The 12,808-nt window shown below is 34.6% G+C and overlaps 1 protein-coding gene across 1 annotated transcript in view; it reads right to left on the reverse strand.

The window, feature by feature from the left end:
• Positions 1 to 10,529, reverse strand: part of LOC141449674 (putative inorganic phosphate cotransporter) — a 43,440-nt gene extending 32,911 nt beyond the window's left edge. Inside the window, exon 1 of the mRNA XM_074119336.1 lies at positions 10,401 to 10,529. Coding sequence (XP_073975437.1) covers positions 10,401 to 10,452 — 52 coding nt within the window. The 5' untranslated portion in view covers positions 10,453 to 10,529. The remainder of the gene's footprint in view (positions 1 to 10,400) is intronic.
• Between the last annotated feature and the right edge of the window lie 2,279 nt (positions 10,530 to 12,808).

The raw sequence follows: 12,808 nt of genomic DNA on the forward strand, positions 1-12,808 counted from the left end.
AGTTTAAATTTGCAACTTGTAAATCTTATCTTAATTACTCACCATCATTGCAATAAACAGTAGGTACTTCAAATTTGATAAGTTAGTGAACCGCGAAGAACAATATTGAGAGCAATCAATTTTTATCACGTGAACAACCACTTCGCTGAATTCCTGTCCATTCTTACAATAATACGAAATCTACGTTTTTTTAGAGAGAGAGAGAGAGGGAGTCTACACACACAAAACTACACTAAAAATCACTTTTTTAAAGTCAGGGGTTTCAAAACAGACGTTTCTGCTGAAAACGTGATATAGAAAATTTGAAATTATCTCACCTTGTTGGCTACTAAAAGCAGATCCACCTTTTTTTTCTAAATTAAAAATAGATCTGCTGTTCTAATTATCATAAGCTGCAACAAACATTAATAATATTGTCTCATTCCTCACCACACCCATGGTGTCACACGGGGCGGTGGCGTGGTGGGCGAAAACCTTGCAGGTGGGTGGAATCCGAGCACTCAGTGGTATTCAAAGGCTGGCTTGCCTGAGTGTCACTGGGGCCATGAGGACTTCCCCTACTGCGGCCTAGGTGGTTTTATTAAATTTGCCCCCATTGCACATATATATTTAAGGCGTTGCAAAGGCCGTTGTTATTAGGCTTATGACAGGACAAGCTCCCATTACCGTCAGGCATGGAGGAGCGTATCAAGAGTTATACGAGGAGCTGGAGGCCGACCCAATTCTGGGCCTGCCCTCGGACTTTATGACTCCCAAATATAACTTCAACAAGCCTTTCAAAGTCTGTATTGGGGACCGGGAGGCTTGGAAAAGTGGACCCCCAGTTGTGGGAGATTCAATGTGGTACACAGATGGCTCCAAGATGGAGGAGGGAGTAGGAGCGGGAGTGTACGGGGCGAAACCGAAATGTAGTTTTTCGGTTAGCCTAGGAAAACTAGCTACAGTTTTTCAGGCTGAGCTAGCTGCAATTAGGTTCTGTGCTACCGAGATTAAAGGGCGAGGAATTATTAACTCTAAGGTCGTAATTTTCTCGGATAGTCAGGCTGCTCTACGGGCAATTAGTTCCTACCAGGTCAATTCAAGGCTGGTTTGGGACTGTCTGGGTGCCCTGAAGGAAATTAGTGACCAGAATAAGGTATTTCTAGTTTGGGAACCTGGTCATTCAGGACACAAGGGGAACGAAGTGGCAGATTTATTGACCCGGGAAGGCTCTGCGGGACACTTCGTTGGCCCGGAGCCCTGCTTTGGGGTTTCGAAATGTGTTAAGTCTGCGGCCATCAATGTATGGGTGCAGAGTAGGGCTCAGGAGTGGTGGCTTGCCACCACTGGGCTGAGACAGGCGAAGGAGTTCATCAGAGGCTATTCGCCGAGGCTGACCGCAGAATTAATCCCTCAAGGCCGTGGGGCTATAAGGATAGTTGTAGGCCTATTAACGGGCCACTGCAGGCTCAGAAAACACATGCATCGCATGAGCCTGGCAGAAGATAGCCTTTGTAGGTTCTGTCAGGAAGAGGAGGAAACGGCACTGCACGTGTTGTGTCAGTGTGAGGGGCTCGTACGGCTAAGGATGTTACTTCTCGGGGAGGAAAAACCAAGGCCTGAGAGGAGGATCCACTCTCCAGAATTAAGAGTCTGATTAAACGGACGGGTCTGGAGGGTGAGCTCTAAAGCCGGGGAGCCACAATAGATCCATAGGGGTCGCGGTGGCGCAGGCCTTGAGGCCACCCTAATTTAATCTAATCTAATAGTCTCATTAATAAAATAACTAATCAAGTTTAAAAAAAAAAAAATTGTTGTAGCTGAATTCAAGAAAATCACAAAAAAGAAGGAAAAAAGTCCATTCTGAGACGAAGAAGCAAATGGTAGGGTATTTTGATCGCTGGGACTTCCTGGAAGGATTTCATCGTAATATAAGGATTCAGCTTCCTGCGACTGTTTCAGACTCAGGGAACGCGTAAAATAGATATTACTCGTGAAAAATTTGATATAATCATGTTACGTTTCTTAGCCGTAGTTGAAAAAATTTAAACTCAAATAATAGTAATTTTTGGACATGTATAATAATCTCGTAATTATTTCCAAGGTTGGCCATGTTTTATTAAATATAATTATCATATTATTCAGTTTTTTATTGTAGCATTATGAAACAAATTGTAAAAAAAAATATGTTGCGTGATCTAAATCGTTTTATAAATTAAATTCTTATTGTTTGTATTTCCAGCAAAAAAGGAGCTGATCGAGTGACATCTAAAGTGGAAGGCATTTTGTATTACCGTTTGTTTTTTTTCATTGTAAAAGAGTTTTCAATTTTCTTGTCTTAAAGTGGTCAAGATAATAACGAGCTCAATCATGTAAACTCAAAAAAACATGTAAACGCCCAAGGTTATTGTACTCAAAATGAGCTTCTAAAAGGAAAAAACTAAAGGTTTGTTGTGAGAAACCTCCCAGAATTTTGTTCAAGTGTTTTGGATTTTTTTAGTACATTTCCTTTTCATTTTGAAACTAGGCATTTAAATAATATGTGAAATGTAGTATTATATTTAGGAAATAATACAATTACTTTCTAAATACGATTATTTCTGAGAATATTATCATTATTATCATTATTATTATTTTCACTTTATTAGTACATTTACAACTGCAACAAATGTTGCATCAAATAAATTTGATGAAACTGGTTAAGTTCTCATGAATGTCATGTAAGAGCAACCACCCATTGATGGAACTCTTTCTCAGAGGATATTACCCTCACATCAGTAGGTCCCTAGGCCACTTCCGCTTCAGGCTACGAAGAGGATTGTCTGCAAGGTGATGAGAGGAGAGTTGTTGTACAAGAGGATTAAGATGGAGAGCTAGGAGGCTGTGAAAGTTGCGGTAGCGAGACTTTATTAGATTGGTGACAAAAGGGATGTGAAGGTCAGTGTGAAGGGTAAGGTTAGAAATGTAGTATGGAGCAGTAAGGATTTTTCTTAAGATTTTAGATTGTAGTGTCTGCAGGCATTTGGAGTTAGAGGGTTTGGTTGAGCCCCACACTTCAGCTCCGTATGTCCATATCGGTCTTAACAGTGTCTTGTAAATTGTCAGTTTGTGATTCAAGTCGAGTTTGGATCTGCGGTCAAGTAGTCTAGTAAGTAGCTTGTAGCGTCTGTTCATGTCTTGTCGTTTCAGTCGAGTATGTGGGTTCCACGTGAGTCTCTTATCAATGTATAGTCCTAAATATCGTACTACGTCAGCTGGAAGACCCTTGTACTGGTGGACTCGCAGATTTTCGTAATGTAAAAGTAATGTGCACTGATTTTGTTCATTAATTTTTATTTTCCATTTTCGGAACCAGGTTTCGAGAAGCTTTAAGTGAGTTTGAATGTTCTGACTGGCTTAGACCGGATCGGAGTGGGATGGAAGTATAGCAGTATCGTCGGCGAATGTCGAAATTATTGTATTTTGGGATAGAGGTAAGTCAGCAGTGTATACTAGAAAAAGGAAAGGGCCTGAGCCACATCGAGAAAGACACCCGAACAGTACTGCTTACGCTCCAAGGAAAAGGATATGGTATCTATCAGAGAATATTATTTAAGAAAATAATTTATGCAACATGATCTTTTTAAGATATAAAATCAACATTAATATTGACGTTCATTACTGAGCGTTTATTTTAAGTTTATCAATTGCATATATCGATAAGCCTAGCATCTGATCTTTATCCTTTGCTGTAAGGTATTCTATTATGCTTATGAGGTTAACTATGAGGTTAAAAGAGGATATCCGTAACATCCAGTCGGCTTTACTTGCTATCTATTCCTACTAAGTTAATACAAGATGTGAGACTTCCTGGGTGGATATTTTGATGAGTATTGGCTAGCGCTTATTGCCTGGGTGTCTGGATTCAGAGCAAAGAGGAATTTCTGGCCCAAGAACCTTTTTTTTCGTTCCATCAAAGGATCTGACTCATTTCCAGCATTGCAACAATTTTCTTTTATTATTCATGAATGTTGTCATTTGATACTTTTGCTTTGATGATTAGTTTGTAGGATGGTTGACATAATTGGATCTGACGAGGCCTACGCACTCAACGGTGCTTAAGCTAAAGTTTTGAGGAAAAATGCAGCTACCTCTGGAAAAAAAAAATGTGACCCAAAAAAATTAAACTCTTATCTAATTGGAAAAACACGCAACAGTGTTTATCGAGACGGAACTATCAGTCAATAGAATAAATGCAAAATGAACAATAACTATCCTAATAAACTTAAACTACCCTACTATTGCGAACGGTAATTACAGCGTTGATTTCGCCTGTCTAATTACAGGCCTGTCAATCAAATAATGTTGAAATAGTGAGAGTGACTTTTCGCCTTATTTCAGACCAAAAAATCTGGTCCTCATTCTTTGCTTACAATTTTAGAAGTTCTAACTTCTAGTTTTCTTAAATTTTAAAACAAACTTCAATTCTCAAATTCAAATACAATTATTGAATTTGTACATTATTCCGAAATTCCTTCTGTCCCTCTTATTTATTGAAAATTTGAAATGGCCATATCAGTAAGAGTAAACCATAAAAATCAACCATAAGTTCCTAAATATTTTAGTATTTTTACCAAATGGAAGTATTGCAATCGTGCAAGTTTTTTAATTGAATTTTTCATCGTAAATACACGTTTTGAAGCCTCTGAGGTCGAAAAAAAAGGATTTTAATATTAGTCCAACAAAAATAACTCGAAGTTATTTCAATAAATCTAATAATAGTATTTGGCGTAAGAGCCACTAATATAAACCCATCGTATTCATGTTCAGAGGACGCCTCTAATAATTTTGGTCAAAGTCAATCTAACGGATGTTATACTTCGCTGAATCTATTTTTCTACCTTCTAGAGATTTCCTCAATTGGGTTCTACAATTTTCAGTAAATTTTAAAACTTTTTGGTTATGAAGTTTTACAACTATACATTTAATTGTTTTTATCTAGGCGCATCTAATTAATTGATACAATTAAATTTGTGAATTTGACATTCTTTTTTTTAAAAAAAGTTACATTTTGAGATGATAAAAATAAAGCGAAGTTGTAGAATGTAATATCTATAACTTTTATATGAAAATACTCCATTCATAATACCTACATTATAAAATTAGACAAACAAGGTTAAAAAATGTTGACTTTTTATCACACGCGATTGCGTACACTAAAACCATAATAATAATAATTATTATTATTTGTTTCCTTATCGAATTTTGTACAGAGTAACACCATATGTAACACCATATGTAATTTGAAAATATATATTATTTGATTTTTCAAAATTGAAACTAAACTATTTTTACAATTGTCTAATTTTGAAAGTGGTGTAGTAAGTCCATTTGCAGCCCGTCAGTATACATCAGTTTAGTAAAATACGCCTAAAACAAATTTATATAACCAAATTACATATTGATAAAACAGTAGAAACATTGCCAGACTTCATATAATTTGTCTAAATTTTATAATTAACAGATATATTAACCTTTAATTTTCTCGAAATAACAGAAAAAGGATCACTTTCAAAATAAACGGTCAATATCTACACGGTAATGTTTGTACCTTTTTTACAAGGAATAGTCTACATCTTCCTCTGATTGGCAGAGAGCCACCGGTTTATCTTCGCCAAAAAGTAATCTTATTTTCTTTAATAAGGATCTAAGGATATTATACGAGTACATATACTTGTAACAAAATTTTAAGTGGTTATAAGACGATTGCTGACCGTGTAGCCAAGGGTAATGCCTTCTAGTTGTGGCTTGACGCCTTCCACAAAGGAATCGATTCCACTTTTTCAAAAGTATTAACTATACACCCTTTAGACATGAAACAAAATACATAAATGCAGGCACAATATACAAGAAATCCTCTTTCCGAAACATAAAAAAATATCTCAGTACATCAGTAGAACTAAAACGATTTGCGCTCTAATTATATTCTAAATTAAAGTTTTAACCTAACCGAGAAGGATAGAGGTGAATTGTGGATGATAAGAAAACGGATAAATGCAAGGGTTACATTGACCAGTTGTTAAGGGTCAACGACGAGAACTGAATTTATGAAATTTAGGTTACGAAGAATGTGGTGCGATTTCCATTCTACGCATTTCCTGTTGAATTCGGTATATAAATCGCAATTATATTGTTATTTATTTTCTATCTTGAACCTTGTTACCGACGCTAAACTATATTCAAAATGCAAAACTAGAAAGAAATTAAGCCAAAAAATATAATTATATATATATAGAAACTATCAAAAAAAGTTGAAATGTAAAAAAAGGCACAAACAGAGTTAGGAAATAAGACATTTTATTAATTTTCGAATAAAAAAGGAATTAATAATAATTAAAAAAAAGGAAGATGAAATTCAGGGAAAAGGAAAGAAACAAAGATTTATTTGTGTAAACAGAAACAGATAAGAATGATAGGGTTAATCCGTGGATTATTGCTATAGTCTATTTATTATAATCACCTTGAGAAGGATGTCATATTTAAATCGCTTTTTTCCTATAATGGGAAGAAAAAAACATTACGCACTCGTTAATTACAACACAGTCAGTTTATCTAGTAGTTTACGAGGGTGTTGACGTATTTTCCCCTCCATATGATGCAAAGGCGAGCCCTCATAAGTGTCTGTCAAGGAGGGGAATAATGAATATTCACTAATTTGATTTTTCAATTAATTTTGTACTATCATGCTATTCTAGTATTTTTTTTTTATAAGATACTCTCATAATTAAAAGATGATAATTTACGATTATCAGCAATTAGGTCCTTCTAAAAAAAGATAACATAGAACTAATTAAAAAAAAGTGTTATTTAATGTGACGTTCATACGTCATATTAATTCTTTAAAAAAAAATAATAATAAATCTAGTTTTTCTTCAGAAATCTCACGGAGAACTTTGTAACGTCTATTCAGACCTTTTCGTTCAAATCCAGTGAATAGATTCTACTGATGTTTGTCCGTGAATAGTCCCAGGTACATAACATAATCTGCGAAGAATGAAGATAGTGGTTTAGGTAAACGAGTGGAAGGATATTCCGCCTTAGGAAGAATGCAACATAATATTTTTCTTCAAAACTAGATAAGGAACCCTTAAAACCGCTAATTGATCATGATATCACCATTACCACGGTAATGCAGAAAAATACCTGATTTTGGAAGCATAGCCACCGTCTCGCCATTACTGGTGAACTCAAAATCTGCACGATTGCTTTACTTCCTCTAATACAACTAAATAATAGTCAATGTAATTAACAGGAAACATCACTGGGAAATACGTTGACCCACTTGTTATGTAACTACAATAGATGACAGTACGTTATTTTAATTGGGGAGTTTGAATATGGAATTAACTCTGTGACGGATTAAAAGAATTAATAAAATAAAAGTCAAAAAACTCTCTTTTTCTACAAAAGATAAAATTCCCAATTTTCCTAAATATATTGGGTTATTCCCTCTTTATAACTGTAATTTTTTCGCAACAACCCAGATCTAATAGATTTCGAGAAAAAAGTTGCTGCAAATGAGCACAAACGCCATTTTCAAAAATTTTGTTCTCGTTCTTCTTCTTCTTGTTACCTTTTTTGTAAACAACGTAGTGTGAACCGATTTTCATGAATGAGGTGTCATTTGATTCGAATTTTATGTAGATGGTAAAAAATTAATGGGATCCACCCATCCTCCACTAAAAGTATCTTTAATCAAATTTTCAGAAAAAAAAAAAAATCGACAGTTTTAAGTTCTTCCAAAGTTTAGGGAAAATGGTTGAAACCTTTTCGACTCAAAAAACTAAAAAATCGCTTCAATAAAAACTTCCGTTTGATCGATTTACACCAGAATCATCACAGGTTTTCATGGCAGCACCTCAAAGCAAGTTTGAAATTGAACTTCCCTTCGAATTTTCTTTATTTAAACACACCTACAAACAGGCAAATTTGCCAACACCACTTTTTCAAACTCAGTGGGCCCAATAAATAAATTTCTGTTTAAAAATAATTAAATAAAAATAAATAAATAAAACAAGTGTAGACAGTATCCTAGACAACATCCTAGATTTTTAATTAAACACACTTTGATGACCTCAAGCCGTTTTAGCAATCAAGCCGATTAATATTCAAAACAATACCGAACAGTTGACCTTAGCTGTTCATCATTGATAGACCTGCATTTTACTACTATTATTTTGAATTTATTTACTCAATCTAATCACGAGATTACAATTACTCCTTGTAGCTGTAATATTGTTTTTTATTTTTTTTATTAAACTAATCTTTTTGAAGATCATAATAGAGTTGAAAAAAAAGAGAAGAAATTATCAATGCTGGCAATTAATTATAATTTGCGCTATGAAAACGGATTTAATTATGAAATTAAATATTAGATTACAAGGATAAAATCAAAACTGACTGATAACAAATTCTTAAGTTTTTGAAATTTAAAATAATTATTTTTAGAATTATTATTCCGCTCAAATAAAGAAAAATAAAAAAAAAACTGTTATTTCTCATGATATATTACAATGCTGTTCCCCGAAAAACCGATTTCCCCATTTTTTGGAAGCATAGTTCATCCCAGCCCAAAGTTCAGTAAACACCCTATTTCTTACAGTTCATTATCAGTAACAGATAAAACGTCTTCGTAAAAATATCCTACCAATCTTGGAAGACAGTAAACAACGCAGAGCATTTCTTGTAATTCTAATGTTTTAGGTACAGCAAAATTAGAGTTGTAAGTAATCAAATAGGATATTAGAGGCCGTTCTCTAATTCCTTCAGAGATGGAAGGAATGAAAAAATGCCACAATGTTGGACCATGATTAAGATAATACCAAATTAAGGAGCAAGCACTCTCAGGAACGGGCCGGTCGTCGAGGAGGTATACCATATGCTTTGGATCAGCTGAGGCTACGGACTTGTACCTCTCCAGCTCACAAACCCAAGGATGTAGGCGAAGACAGACTTTCGCCTCTGAAAGTTAAAGGAATCATCACCTACTTTAGGATACCACATCGGTTAGGTAGTAGGCATTCCATTCTCTTTGTGAAGCAACCATGCCATGAAATAAAGGAAGATATTGAATAGAAGATGTTTAAACATATTAAATTTATACTTCAGGTTATTTCTTCTTCCTTCACTTCAGTAATGTTAAGCTCTAATGTAGGATAGTTATAAGGAAATTTTGGGAAGGAAAAGGATAAAAATAAAGACTGGATCGATCGATAATGGAAATTGGTTACTACAATTAGCAGATTGAGAGCGAACCATGCAGTCTGCGGGTCGTACCTACATCGAATCGGTAAACGAGCTACTCCGTTGTGCGAAAAGTGTAAGGGGGAGGAAGATTTCAAACATATCGTCATGGAGTGTCCACTTTATAAGAAAGAAAGAGATGAGCTGTTCATCTCGCTGTACAAAACTTTGAGTGCGCCATTTAGATACGAGGACATCATCTTTTCTAATAATGTCTACGTCCTGAAACCTGTTGAAGATTTGATTAACAAATATACTTGTGGATAGGAAGTTACATAGTTAAGACCAAATATCCTAGGAAGGAATAAGCTTTGAAGTTGGCTGTATGGTAAAAAGCCAATGCAAAAAAAAAAAATAAATACTGGGAATCACTAAATTTAAACTACGGCACAATCTGAAAAACTACTCCCACTCTGTGTTGATGCAAGGCAGCAGTTTTCTGAAGGAGGGCTTCATAACAGATTTTTGAAAGTCTACGTCTGTCCTCTTAGTGGATATGCTTACTTGACATATGACCTTAAATCTCAACTTAGTTGCTAAGATTTTAAAACTCTAAGATTTAGCTAAGACTAAGCTTCATCACACGATGGTTTTGCTTTTTACAAACTTGCGGACGTTTTGCAAAGTTCTAACCACATTTAACCAAACATTCAATACATACATTTCTCGTAGTTTATTGGGATCTTAGGCCGAATGATATTAGGTTAATGAGAGTAGCTAACATCGTTATACTTGATTTAGGTCTTTCCATAGAGAAGAAAATGAAGAGTGCAGGATTTATTTCTCTCTGAGGCAGACTCGCGAGAATTGTAATTTTTTTTTTTTTTTTTTTTGGCATTCATTTTCCATTCTTACCTACAAATACATTCGCTTCACACATTCATCCTTCTACCATATACTGCTATTTACATAAACTACTGCTAATGGATGGAGCAGCACTCTGTGCTCCTGCTATCCTTATAGCCTAACCAAAATTAAAATCACGTAATCCTTCTCTAAGCCTTTTCTTCCATTCATTCTAATTCGGCTATAGCTTTTAAATACATTCATATTTCATTGCTAGCTCTGCTATCGACTTAAGCACATAAATGTTGGTGGAGAATATAATGTCTTCGTAGCGAAATGGTGCATCTAAATACCTGTATATATCGTCCGTAAATCTTCCTTTTTTCCCTGTATTAACAGAGTCATTGTGTTGTTGATGCTGTCCAGTTGATGACTGTGATTGATAAGGAGGTTTGCGTAAGTGGTGCTTATACGAGCGAATGTGTTCTTTTGTATCTGTCTTGGATTTTTCTCCCACTTTCGTCAATTATCTGTACTATCATATCTGGATAAACTATTTTGTAAATACCGCTGTTGTCATGAGGGTTAACAGGTGTTAGTTCTTTCATTTTACAAACTGTATAATGTTAGTAACAACTCTTTAAGCCTCTTTCTAATTCGTTGGAATTAAGAAAAATCTCTTTAAATATTTATGTAATTAGAACGTTTTATTCAATCTATTTCTGCTAGATAGAACTAGTTTAATACAAATCTACCAATAACAATCAAAGATCACTGAAAATTCCCCGCTTGTGAGAGAGGTTAGCGGCAACCTTCAAACACTGTACTGATAAATTTGAACTACAATGGTCGTAATTCATTAAAATATGATCACACGCTCTATTTAACTAATATAAAAAGGTCTACTTCATTATATTGGCTAATAGATAGATAATGAATAGCTAATTGCGTGATTAAACAAAAGTCATACGGAAATAAGATGTACATGGAATCAGTCTGTTTCTACGATTTGCGCAGATAATATATTTTTACTACAATTATTAACCTCTTATTCGTAACAAATGAGAGCTATCAGCCAGATTTTCGATTTGATTCCAAAAAAGTGTTTTTTACATATTGCTCTAACAGTCTCTCTCACTCCTACACCCACCTTCTCTCTTAGACCCTCGCAAATTATCATCTTTCTACCTTTCTCTGCAGTATAGCAAGACGTCCAGAACCTTAAAATTAATTTTTATTCGAAGAATTTCAATCATGTGTGGTGTGTTTTTTGAGTAGACGGTTTTCAAAAAATCGTTTAAGAGACTCCTCTCTTCCTTTAAACAAATTCTCTTGGAACTTATTTTTCAATAATATGATACGATAAAACTTTGCAAGAGTGCCATTACTACAACAGTAAGAGTAGTAAAAATGTAATTTTAACCTGGATTATAAATATTATTTAAAGAATTTCAGCATTTGATAAAATTAAATGGCTCAACACATATAAAACCAATTTTGATTAGCATATGAAACTTAATTCTTTAATTTAAAAGTTGGACTTGTTAGATTATATTTAGTGTAAACATGCATTGTTTTTGAGGGCTGGAAAAAACCACAGCATTGGTATTCATGCAACTGTTTGCTTATAATACCTTATCTTACCCATATATCAAGTAGTAGTATAACCATATACAAAGTAGAGAAAACCAGCCCTATCTTATCCAAAGTTTATATATTTCAAATGAATGGTTGTTCTGCAGCATCTTTCACTTCTCTCTTTTCCATGGCTTCTATGAGGTAAGGGTGCCTTGAGAGCTGCGTGTAGATTCATTTCTCCCTAAAAACAATACAATTTTAACTGAATGTGACTTAGTCAAGAGTTAAATGCTTTTGTATTTAGGGATGAGATTGTTTACAGTGTGAGTATGTGATAAGTTAATGGGGAAACGAGAAAGTCTTTCCGCGTGGAAGTGAATCTTTTATTTTTATTTTATTACCTCTAATGAATTTATAAATGCTTTGTAGCTTAATCTGGATTCATTACAGCTAAAATACTTAAACCTCTTCAAGGAAATCGTACATGTGCAGACAATTCTTTTAGAAATTTCTTCTTTTTTTTTACCATATCTGTTGCATTTATAGAGTAGATAAATTGTTGATGCCGCCATCCTCTTTGCTATATCAATCACTCTTAGAACTACCCAGTTATGTAGACGCGAATTCGTATGGTTCTGTTGAACCTAAGTCACATTATTGTTGCATAAAAATGTCTTACCTTCTTTACAAACCATGACTTTTTTGAGGATTCTAGGTAGTAATATCAGCACACTGTTTAGTCTTAATTTTCTTTTCTTGATTATCTTTTGCCAAGCATCAAAACTACAAAAGCTCAAAGCTCTCTTGAAATGAACCCTAAGCTGAGCGCAAGAATTTATTCTCCTGAACGATTGGCATTGTCAACTATTCGAGCATGATTTTCATCCATCAGCTGCATTTAACCTTCAGCATTTTCAAAAAAAAAAAAGGTAATGGGGACCACCATGTCTTTTATTTTTTGTGTGCACTTTTAGAATCACAGGAAATCACAATAATTCTGTAAATTTGTAACAGCAAAACTACCGCTTTTCAGAAAGGTAGAGTCCCCTCAATAAGCACTGATGCATTTTTAGAAAGCTTATGTTGATGACTACTTCTTGTTTCCGGGTAAAGCACGGCACAACATCTTCCATCTCTGATTTCGATCCGCCTGTAAATTTTAAAAATAGTGGGTTTATTGAGA

Source organism: Rhodnius prolixus, unplaced genomic scaffold, assembly GCF_049639745.1.
Source record: "Rhodnius prolixus isolate KJV_2025 unplaced genomic scaffold, Rpr scaffold_1, whole genome shotgun sequence".
In the NCBI taxonomy this organism is placed as follows: Eukaryota; Metazoa; Arthropoda; class Insecta; order Hemiptera; family Reduviidae; genus Rhodnius; species Rhodnius prolixus.